At 48.3% G+C, this 11,606-nt stretch overlaps 1 protein-coding gene across 1 annotated transcript in view; it reads left to right on the top strand.

The window, feature by feature from the left end:
* Positions 1-4,046: 4,046 nt before the first annotated feature.
* The window catches only part of CLSTN1 (calsyntenin 1), a 28,553-nt gene continuing 20,993 nt past the window's right edge, over positions 4,047-11,606 (top strand). Inside the window, exon 1 of the mRNA XM_062507721.1 lies at positions 4,047-4,113. Coding sequence (XP_062363705.1) covers positions 4,047-4,113 — 67 coding nt within the window. The remainder of the gene's footprint in view (positions 4,114-11,606) is intronic.

Below are 11,606 nucleotides of genomic sequence, written 5' to 3'. Positions count from 1 at the left end.
AATAACTGCATATTCTGCACGTATTCAAAATCTGTTATGCTCCTGAGCTCTAGCAGGCAGATCCAGATCTGCTGTGGATGCACCCGAGCACGTCCTGCTGCTCCCTGTATTCACAGTGTGCACTGCCTGCCTTTCAGGAGCAGGCAAGTGCATTCATTTTTCCCTATCACCCTATCTGTTCTGTTCTGGCTGCTCAGCTCCACTCTGACAAGCGCAATAAATGTGTCCTCCTGGGTCCTTGCAAGCCAGGCATTAGTCACACTGTGCATTTCAAGGACATCAGGCCGATAGGTTTTCAGCTGAAACAGAGAACATGTTCTGCCAGGAGCCATTTGTTCCAGTTTTGTTGCTTACCAATAAAATAAAAATCAATGGTTTTTTGGAACCTGAGAAGCAGGTCAGAGAGTAGTAGGGAGATAAGTGGTAAAGTGAAGGTGCTGAAGTTAGTTCCCTGAATTCCTCTGAAATAATGGCATGTGGCATTTGGGATAGAGTGAGGATCTCTGTCAGCATGGGAAATGCAGTTTCCTCTGGCAGACAGGAGGAACAGGACAGCTCTTGCCTAACAGCAAACAGGATTGGTGCACAGCAGGTCCCACACTGGGTGATTGAAATCAAATTGGCTTTTGTGAGAGAAGTGATGGGATGTTGCATTTGCTGCACTTCCAGAGTGAGTGCCAGTGGAACATCCAGGGTGACAGGGATCAGGATTTCATGTGGCTGCCTCACCTTGTGTGAGGGCAGGGCCCATCCTGTCTGTATCAGCCTCTCAACTGCCTGTTCAAATCTCTCAGTCATCCAAAGAAACAGAGCCATCAAACTGATTCCAAAATACAGGCTAAAGAATTGTTTGCTGTACTGAATCAGTGCCTTAGTCACAACTGACTCGGAGGAGTTCTGCTTAGAAAGTGAAATGCCATCAGTGTCTTCTCCTTCCTTGGAAATTTCCCACTTTCAGCATGACTGATTCAGCTGGTTAATTCATCTGAGCTGGTGTAATAAATAAGATTTACCTGGACATAGCATTTCTTCTCTTAAAAATATCTCTTCTTCCTAATTCTGCAGAATCAGAACAATTTAAATGAGTCCTGATGGTAACACTGAAGTCCCCTTCTCACTGTGGTCCATGATGCTGTGGTTTCTCCTGTTATAATGCATGATACAGCCCAAGTGAAATGCAGAGCTCTTTTAAAATGTGTTTTTGCCATACCTAATCATAATGTATTTTGCAAAAAATGTTTCGATAGAGAATGTGTATGTGAATGCTGACTGGCCAGACATCCAGCCCTCTTCAGATACCTTTATATTGATATAAAGCTCTGTCCATAGTTAGCTCCCTAATCAAAATCCAATATTTGGGTGAATTCTGGGTATGTGTTACACCGTGTATTCATCAATGGGCAATCATCTTTCAACAGATGAGATCTTGCCTAGCAAATCTTTACTAATGGGGTGGTTCTTACTCAGACAGTACGTTAGTAAGACTAGTTTGAGAGTCACACTGTGCTGGACAGTCCTACTCCCCACACAAAAGAAAAACACATCATGTAGCACCCTGTCAGCTGAAGCTGCGTTGGCAGAATGTAAAGACTCAACTCTCTGGCGACAGATGGGCTCCAGGCTTCTTCTGACATGAACTGCCATCCAGCATATGTTAGGCTGAGAAATCAAGGAGGTTTAGACTGAGGCTTTAGCTTTGTTTTAAAAAGGAAAGATGTCCTAGCTCTTGATAGAGCAGCTGTCCCGCAGTCAGTGGAATAAATGTGGAGTAAGCTGGCTAAGGAGAGCTCCAGAACACAGGATGGGAACGGGGGATGCTCACTGCCTTGGGCCTCAGGGTCCAGCTCCTCAGGGTCCTGCTCTGCAGAGTGTACAGAGAGTGAAAGTGGCTGCTTTTGAGGATGGAAGAACATTTTTCCTTTGGGTACGCAAATGCACTGGTTTGTACAGACCAGATTCTGTCACCTCTGAGACCCGAGTGGCTGCTCCAGGGCAGTGAACAGGTTGGTTTCTCACTTGGTTTCTTCCCCATCTTGAATGTGGTCAGCCCTGGGCTTGCTTCAGGAGGGAGGAGGAGGCTTTTCCAGCACAGATCAATCTTGGTATTTAAAATGCACAGAAAATAAGGAAATACCACATCTCTAGTATCCTGAACGTTTTGGATTTTATTTTTATTTCACTGTGGGAGTGAAATGGCTATTAGGTAAAAAGCTTGAGTAGTCTATAAAATAAGTTGGTTACATTTTAATTGTCAAAACTCAGCTCATGGTATTGATCTTTTTTTCCTTTGTTAAAACATTTTCTTATTGAAATGTTTGATAGTAGAGCAAAGAACTTTTCTATTATAGGACAAGTTCTGAAAATTAATGGAAACTCTCAATTTAGATAGCACTTGGAATTTTTTTCCAAATAGAAGTAATCTTTTGCCTTGATAGAAGTCACTACAGTCGAAGGGTTTGTTATTCTGCAGAGCAGACTCAGTGATGCCCCAAGGCGTGTTTGTGCTTGGACACATTCCTGCAGGATTGCAAGAAGGGGTGCTGGGTTAACAGTTGGATTTGATGGTATTGAAGGTCTTTTACAACCCTAATGATGCTGTGATTGTTTGTACCTGATGCTTTAGCACCAGGTGTTGGCAGTTTGTTCCATCCCGGCTGCTGACGGGGTTTGTGCATCCATTCCCAGTGCGTTCCTGTACCTGTCTGCCTTTGGCATCAGCTTTGGCTTGGGCAAAACCCAGCAGGTTTTGTCTTTTTATTTTCTGAAAAGATGTATGAATGTTAGGGCAAAAGCGTTCAAATAGGTTTATATGAGGTTAATTATTTCATAAATAGCCTCATACGGTGTTTAACACTTCCTAACGACTTGGGGGCTTAATCAGCATTTATTAAATCAGCTGTGTGATTTGGAAGGGCACCAATTTAAATCAGCTGTGTGGGGCCTCGGAGGGGGTACCAGGTTCCCTCAGCTGTGTGACATCTCGGGGAGGCCCCTTTGCTCCCTGCCCCCAGCCCGGTTCAAGCAGGCCGGAGTAAGAAGCCAAACGAAGCCCAAAACACCCGAAGCAGAAGCGGCGGAGGCGCTCCGGGCCCGGCGGGCGGGAGATAATCGTGAGGGAGCACCATGGCGGTGTCCCTGTGAGGGAGCCGTGTGCCCGGGAGGGAGCACCATGGCGGTGTCCCTGTGAGGGAGCGGTGTGCCCGGGAGGGAGCACCATGGCGGTGTCCCTGTGAGGGAGCGGTGTGCCCGGGAGGGAGCACCATGGCGGTGTCCCTGTGAGGGAGCGGTGTGCCCGGGAGGGAGCACCATGGCGGTGTCCCTGTGAGGGAGCGGTGTGCCCGTCAGGGAGCACCATGGCGGTGTCCCTGTGAGGGAGCGGTGTGCCCGTCAGGGAGCACCATGGCGGTGTCCCTGTGAGGGAGCGGTGTGCCCGGGAGGGAGCACCATGGCGGTGTCCCTGTGAGGGAGCCGTGTGCCCGGGAGGGAGCACCATGGCGGTGTCCCTGTGAGGGAGCGGTGTGCCCGGGAGGGAGCACCATGGCGGTGTCCCTGTGAGGGAGCGGTGTGCCCGGGAGGGAGCACCATGGCGGTGTCCCTGTGAGGGAGCGGTGTGCCCGGGAGGGAGCACCATGGCGGTGTCCCTGTGAGGGAGCCGTGTGCCCGGGAGGGAGCACCATGGCGGTGCCGCAGTGCCCTCAGCGCCGGGGGCGGAGCGCGCCGCAGCCCGCGGGGGTCCGCAATGGGCTCTCCCGGCCCCCCCTCACCCCGCATCGTTGGTTCGCTCCCTCCCCCGCCTGTTGCCCGGCGCGGGCTCGGCCGCCATTTTAGGATTCGCCGGCGGGGCGGGCGGGGGAGGGAGGGGAGGGACGGCGAGCGGAGCGGGGCCGCGCAGCGCTTCTCCTCCCTCCTCCTCCTCTTCCTCCTCCTCCTCTTCCTCCTCCTCCTCCGCGGGGCCGAGCCGAGCCCTCCGCCCGCCGCACAGCGGAGCCCGGACCAGCGGGGGCGCCAGCCGGGGCTGCGCGCTGCCGTCCCCGCTCCGCGCTGCCATGCCGGTCCCCGCCGCCCGCCTGCTGCTCGCCGCGCTGCTCTGCGGAGCGGCCGCGGCCGCTCGAGGTAATGCGGCTGGGGCGGGCGGGGGAGGCTGCCGGCACCTTGGGGACGGCGACAGTCCGGGTCGCCTCCCGAGCCGCGCCGCGGGCGGGCCGGGGGACGGTGTCCTTGGCGCCCTGCGCAGGGGAGGGAGCGCGGAGGCGGCCGGACAGCGAGGGTAGGGAAAGGGGGGAGGATGGAGCTGGGGCCGCGTTGACCCCGCCGCGGCCATTGCACCTGCAGAGGGGACGAGGGGATGGCGGTGCGTCCTCCCGCTCACCTGCGCCCAGCGGCCCCGAGCCCTCCCAGGCGCGGAGGAGAGCTCGGCCCGGCTCGGCCCGGCCCGGCCCGGCCCGGCGGGGGATGCGCGGCGGCGGCGCTCGCTGTGGCCGCCCGCCGGTTACATAACGGGGCCCGAGACGGGCGGGGGGCGGCACTTGTTGCCGGGAGGGTCCCGCGTCGGGGCCGGGCAGAGCCGGGGCGGGAGCGGGGATGAAACCCCCGGGCAGCCGGGCCTGGCTGGGCTGGAGTGCCGAAGCTGCGTGCGGGGATGAGCCGGAGCAGCGCCCGGGCCAGACCGGGCGGGTTGGCGATGTGAGCGCGGGCCTGGTGGCTATTGATTGATCCCGAGGTGCAGCATCATACGCATTGCGGGGCTGCTCCCCGGCAGGCTTCAGTGAGAGCCTCGGAGACGCTTCCTTACCTGAAGGTTACCCCTGGCATCGGGAATGCTGTTTCTGCGCGATTCAGCATGATGAGATTTAGGAGCGTTGGATAGGAGTGTACATTACAAGTGTGGCTGTAAAACGGCTTATAAATGCGTTGAAGGGAAGTTCTTGATCTAAAACCAGCTCGTTATGGGCACATCTTGCTGCAGTTTCCCTATGTGGGATGAAGAAGCTGATGCTGTAGTATGTCTAGGAAGTCTTCTGCCAGTTGTTCTGACAGTGGCCATCATTTAGCTGTGTAAGATCCCTCAAGTACAATCTGTTCACCAGCATTCTTGGAATCGTTAAATGTAGTATTTACCACACCAGTACACAAGCATAGTTGCTTTGAATTCCATCGTTTGTAATTAGGTATAAGATTAAGATCCAAAACCATTTTCCAAGAAAGCTGCTTGGAAACAAATGGCAAATTTAGGCAGCATTACCCAGGACAGTGCTGGTGGGCTGATTTTCTGCAGCTTGTTGGAGGCAGAGCCTGTTTTCAGTCAGATCTACAGAGCTGCTGGACTGCAGGTCCTGGTCTGTTGGACTTCATCACACTTAACTGAGTTACAGAACGAGGGCTAACCAGTTTAGTGTGTTCAGTTGCCTTAGTCCTTGCAGTGTTTTGGCTGCTCTTGGTAGGCCTGTTAATAATATTCTGTGGAGATGCACTTAGTGACAAATAAGTTCTGGAGGACACCTGGAAAGCTGCAAGGGCTGCTCGATTTCATTTCCCTGCTGTTAGGAAAGGCATTTGTTTGGAAGCATTTATGGTGAGCCTTCTGTTCTGTATTGCCAGTTTCATTTTTTTTTTTCCAAGTACAGTTGAACTTGGCAGTTCTGCCATTCCTGTCGTTGGAACAGGGGAGTGAAAAGTGGTTTCTTTTTTGATGATGGGAAGAAGGGATAATAGCGTTTGGGGAATGGGATCTTGCACAAAAGGCAGGTGCGAGCTAGCTGACCTACCATCTTCCCTGTAGTTATTTTAAGGGATGCAGATAGTGATTTTGGGTTTTAAAGAGGCGTTTTCCCGTCCAGCTGGTGCAAAACTCTAATCTAGTAGAATTTGTTTTGTAATTGATCAAGTTGACCCAAGTATTTGTAAGCTTGTTGCAGTGGAAAAGCAGCAGCTAGCAGTGCATTGGGGCTGTGTTTGTGGGTGAAGCAGCTGGATGTCTCTGAGCAGAGCTGCATGGCCAGTGGCGAGGAGGAGGAGGCAGTGCACCCAGGGCTGCTGCTTCCACGGGTCCTGACCAGGCAGAGCCACACACCTCTGTCAGGGCTCTTCCGACTCACTGTCATCTGGGAAGGGTATTGATGAGAGTGATAGCATCTCGAAGAAACTTTGCTGATCTGTGATTATTTCAGGAAGTTAGGTGGTGTTGTTAATGTCTTAAATCCAAACCACTAACCGCTTTGTTACTACCACAGTCTTGCTGCAGATGTTTCTTTGACCCAGGAACAGCCTTTTTAATATCAGGCTGGGGATTAGGTAGGTTTCTTTCTCCTTTCTTGAGGCAAGGAAATGTAACACTACCCTGAAGCATTATGTAGAGACAATTTGGCTATTTATGGGGCCTGGGGTTTTTTTTGTTCTCTAAGTATTTATGAAAGTAAGAAATCACTGAGAAGAGAGAGAATTAACTAGTACTAGACCTCTCTACAGTGTATAATGCTTGGGAAAGCATTATATACAGCCATCTGTTCATGCTAACAATTTTAATCTGTTTTTCCGTATGTATTATTTAAAATAATGCACCACAGTGCAAACAAATGGAGGAGAGAAGGTCTGGGCAAGCATGGTTTACATTGTGCTTGGAATACTCCTGTGCTGGGTATCTTCTCCCATTTACTAATCTGCAGGTTGTGCTGTCTGTGCTGAGTTAGCAGGAAAATTTGTCAACAGAAACTTCTCTAGACTTAAGAAATGTATCTTTGGTTTGAGGTTGTACTGTTTCTGCAGACACAAAATCACCAGTTGCAGATAATTGTGATTTTTTTAAGGAGAAGGAAGGAATCTGGGCTCATGGGCTTCAGTGTGTCATGGAAGTTAAAGGGTTGAAATTAAACCCTGGTTAGGCCACAGCTCTGCATAATGTGACCATCCCACAACTCAGAATTTGGGTAAAGCAGTGTTTCCTGCCATGAAGCCGAGTATGTGGTAGCTGTGGCTCTGAAGCTGTTCTGCAGAGAGGAAAACACTTCTGCAGTCATTCAGCTTTTCTGAACAAAAGCACTTTTCCCATTTTTCTGAGCTTTATCTCATTCTCTGTGGTTCCATTGGGAGAAGTCTCTCTGAAAGATGGTTTATGGCGTTAAGAGCCACATATCTTACAGCATTATCATTGTTGTCAAAGACAGAAGCGATACCTCAACATGGGAGAGTTCAGTGAGGCGGAAGCCTTGGTCTTAAATAAATCTTGTTTTGCACTCTAATTTATTTGTTTTGTACTGATTGACTCGCCTGGGCTTCTGTAGGGACTAAACCTCCTTAGGAGCCTTTAGGAGGGATTATTGGAAACCTCAGTGCCTTTGAAGGAGTGTCTGTCTGTCCTTTGTTTATAGCATTATGTCTCATCTCACTTGCTTTGTATCTGATTGAAAACAAGTTGCAGCTACTGCTCCCAGTGGGTTTCCCTGTTTTTAAGTGGAGTCAACAAGTAGAGCCAGGAGTGCCAGCTATACTGGGGTGATGTTTGCTGTTTTTTAAATACTGTTTCCTTTCAAGGAACGGAGTTTGTAAATATGACAACAGTTAAAAGGCAAGGGGTTTCCACTCCTGCACTATAATTAGCAACAGTTAAGATAACATTTATTAATTTAGTGTTTGTAGTTAAATGCTTATGCTTTCTATTTCTGTCTTCTGTTTAGTGTAAAACATTTTAAATTCCACTTGAAATTAAAGCCTTCTTGTCTTAATCCTATTTAAACTGTTTTGTGGTAGAATCTTTGTTTTCTCTGCAAGGCTTTTATTCAAATTTGGTCAGTTTATCCTCTGTCTAAGGTCCTTGGTGCTCTGAATGTTTCTTCTGTTGTAGCTGTGGATAGTAAAAATTGCAAATAGTTTCTGATCAGTCATTTGCATGTCTCTTAGTTTCATCAGGCTTTTAGCAAAACTTCCATGTGTCTTTGTACAGATGAAATCAGATTTAGGCAACTGGTTCAGTGAAATACAGGAAACTTTTTGTTTGTGGTGAAAAACAAGTGATTTTTCTCTAGGCAAAATACAATTTAATAAAACCTCGTTGAATTCCTACAGCTATTAGTTTGCATGTGGTGTTTGAAGAATTAGTGTTGATTCTACAGGCTGGTAGTGTGGACAACTGATAGTTTATAAAGATTATCTTGTGCTCCAGTGTATGGCAGTTGAGCTTCTAGAGCAGGAGCTACAAGTGCTCCTGAACTGTAGCAAAGAATGCAATCAGAGATCTGAAGTTGTGGGATGAATTTCAACCAGCAGGCTGTCCTTCAGCCAGGAGCCATCGAGGGTAATGGTGGATGCCCTGTCCTGGGGCATCTCCTGGATATTCCAAGGGACTCCTGGATTCAATCCCTCGTACTGGGCTGCTGCCTTCAGTTCCCAGCAGTGGAAATGGTAATGGTAGTTTGAATTGGAACCTTGTACTGTGATAAGTTCCACACTGCCAGGAAAGTCAGCATTCCAGCAGAGCTGGTGTTCAGTTTTATCCCTTTGTTTGCACCTGGTTGTAGGATGATGACTTCTGATAAAATTCTAGGTTTGAGAAGACCCAGTTAAATAAACAAATGCAATACATCTTTTTATTACCACTGGTTTATTTCAAGTTGCTTATATCCCAGGTTAATCCTGGCTCCTTCTCCTGGAGGCAGGAGCTGTGCAGGCTGGGCAGGACAGAACACACATTGTAATCAGGCCATGCTAGGCCTTTTCTTATTCAGCCTTGCTTTCAGGGTGGAGAAGGCATATTTCATTGTGGAGCTTGGTGCTCCTTGGCTGGACTGTATTTTCTGTGGTTAGATACTACACAGACTTGTTCTTTTAATGATATGGCTTGAAATTTTAACTGAACAGTACTCAATTATGACTGTTTAAGGTAAGACATGTTGAAGTTTTCATTGTCTCACTAAAAGGTGATCACCTTGTGATCTCTTGCATCCATAGGAAGACAATTAAGCAAAAGATATACAGTAATCAGTTCTTGTCAGACCTTCAGGACAAGTCAAGGACTCTTTACTAATTCATCTCCTGCACATGAAGTGCAGTTTATCTGTATTAACAGAGAATATATTATCTTTTTGTGAATTTTTCTAGGAATTTTTCATGAGGTCTCAAAGGTACATTTTCAGAATGAGGATTTTGTGTCTGCTGTCACTAGATTGAGCAAATAGCTTTCAAACTCTAGTGCTTGTTATCGAGGTTAATATGTTTAACCAGTTAATTCCTAAAAAATTATTTTGATGTGAATAATCTCAATTCAGCTGTAACAATATGCAACATGGCTAGACAGCGCTGTGTATTAGAAGTAGTTACCTAGAAGAAAAAGTGTTCCAGCTGCACTCCTTTCTGGGTGAGGTGTGTTTAAATCTTTGGTCATGTAGGTGCCAGATCCCATTTGAATCAAATAAACTTCTGACCACTTGTAAGAAGATAACAGAGGTCCTCAGAAAGGACTTTGATAAGTACATTTAATTTTAGTATTTGCTTTCAAATTACAGAACTGAATTAATCTGATTCTTAATAGCTTTTGATTAAAGTTTCCATACTAGCCCTAAAGCTGGCTGCCCTGCCGACCTGTTCATTTACACTCATTAATTCCTTCAGGCAGCAGGAAAAGGTGGCCACTGGTTATCTGCTGGGTTGTGTTCTGCACCATCAGCCATCACTCTTGGCAAGGAAGCATCCTTGCTTTGAGGAGCGTTCCCTCTGTGCAGAGCAGTCTGTTCTGCTTTGGGAGGCACTGAGCACATTTACCTGGGCCAGGTGGTATTTTCAAGCCCGGTGTTGGAGGCACACGTGCAGTTCCTCCCCTGGAGCAGCAGTTACCTGCAGACAGAGCTGGGAGGTGGGTGGTGCTCACCTGGTGGGATGTGGGAGTTGTTCTACCGGGCTGGGCAGCAGGGAGGGCTCTGCAGGAGCCTCCATTCAGGTGACACCTGGGAAATGCCTGTGCTTAGCTGCCCTTGGAATTCCTTTGTGCCCGCTGAAAGCCAGGCAGAAGTCTGCAAGCTGCCTGTGCCAGCAGGGCTCCCCCCACTTGACTAGATTAAATTGGGATTTACAGCAGATTCCAGCTGAGGCGCTTACAAATAGTGTGAATATTGTATTTCAAGGAAACCAGTGTAGTTTATCCCAGTTAAATGGCAAGAGATTAACAGCTCAGGGCACTTCGTTAGTGTCATGCTTGGAATAGGCTGCTGTTCTGTTTTGAAATTACCAGTCTGGCTTTGAACAACTTCTGTTGCAGGAGCTTATGACAATTAAACTACCCCTTCACATTTTTGTCCCTCTTCTCAGTGCAGCATTTAATGCTATTTAAGCAGCTGAGGTCAGGATAATACGTGGTTCAGTTTGATTGAAGGGAAGCAGTGATGTATTGCTCGTAAGCTGTACTTTATATTTCAAATGCTAGCTTGAGAATTCCTTGCAGAGTGTGGTTATGCTGAAGTCAGTAGATCACAAATACGGATAACAGGCCTTTCCTGGATATTCAGCAGTAAGTTTGGTGCTTTAAAATCCAGTGATGTTTAGCCTCCATACACACAAAGGGATTTAAGCTTTATGTTTTAAAATCTGGTGATGTTTAGCCTTCCAAAACACAAAGGGGTTTAAGCTTTATGATTTTATTGTCTGCAGCACAATAAAAGGACATGACTTTGCTTTCAACTGGGCCTGTAGTTTGAAGGTTCACTAGACTCTGCAGATGCTCAGCATGCTCAAAATTCTGTTCATATGTGGTTACAGTACTTCAAGGTTTTATAGAACTCCCTACCCAGCAGTAGTGAGATTTAGGAGGTTGCTAAATTAGGAGAAGGTTTCTCAAAACTTTAAAAAAAAACTTAAGTATTTTTGTAATGCATGTTCAGAAGCATTCGAATGGAGATGGAGGATTTTTTCTGGCAGAGATCTCTTCTGGTATTTTATACCACATCCTTGCAAGGATGAAGATGAATAGCTGAAAGGACTCCAATTTTCAATTGGGGTGTAACTGTCCCAGATGTACTGACAGAAAAATGCCCAGTTGTGACCTCCTTGTGTTCCTGAAGCCAAAACTGTGTTGGTGGGACAATTTTATTGAGGCCAGGTTTGAATTGTGGGTGAGAGTTCCATGGGAGCCTCACACCTGAGCAGTGCCTGGCACCTTCCCTGGGAGGGAGGGAGGGAGGGTTCCGTGTGTACCTGTGAGCGTGGCCAGGTTTGTTCTGAAACACTCCTTCAGGGAGCTGCAGCACTGAGCTGAGCACGGGGACCATTGAGCAGTGTGCCCTCTGAGCACTGGGACCATTGAGCAGTGTGCCCTCTGAGCACTGGGACCATTGGGCAGTGTGCCCTCTGAGCACTGGGACCATTGAGCAGTGTGCCCTCTGAGCACTGGGACCATTGGGCAGTGTGCCATCTGAGCACTGGGACCATTGGGCAGTGTGCCCTCTGAGCACTGGGACCATTGAGCAGTGTGCCCTCTGAGCACTGGAGCAGTGTGCCCTCTGAGCACTGGGACCATTGAGCAGTGTGCCCTCTGAGCACTGGAGCAGTGTGCCATCTGAGCACTGGGACCATTGAGCAGTGTGCCATCTGAGCACTGGGACCATTGAGCAGTGTGCCCTCTGAGC

This window comes from Cinclus cinclus, chromosome 23, assembly GCF_963662255.1.
Source record: "Cinclus cinclus chromosome 23, bCinCin1.1, whole genome shotgun sequence".
NCBI lineage: Eukaryota > Metazoa > Chordata > Aves > Passeriformes > Cinclidae > Cinclus > Cinclus cinclus.
The sequence above is the reverse complement of the archived record's forward strand: the minus strand, read 5'-3'. Positions and strand labels throughout refer to the sequence as shown.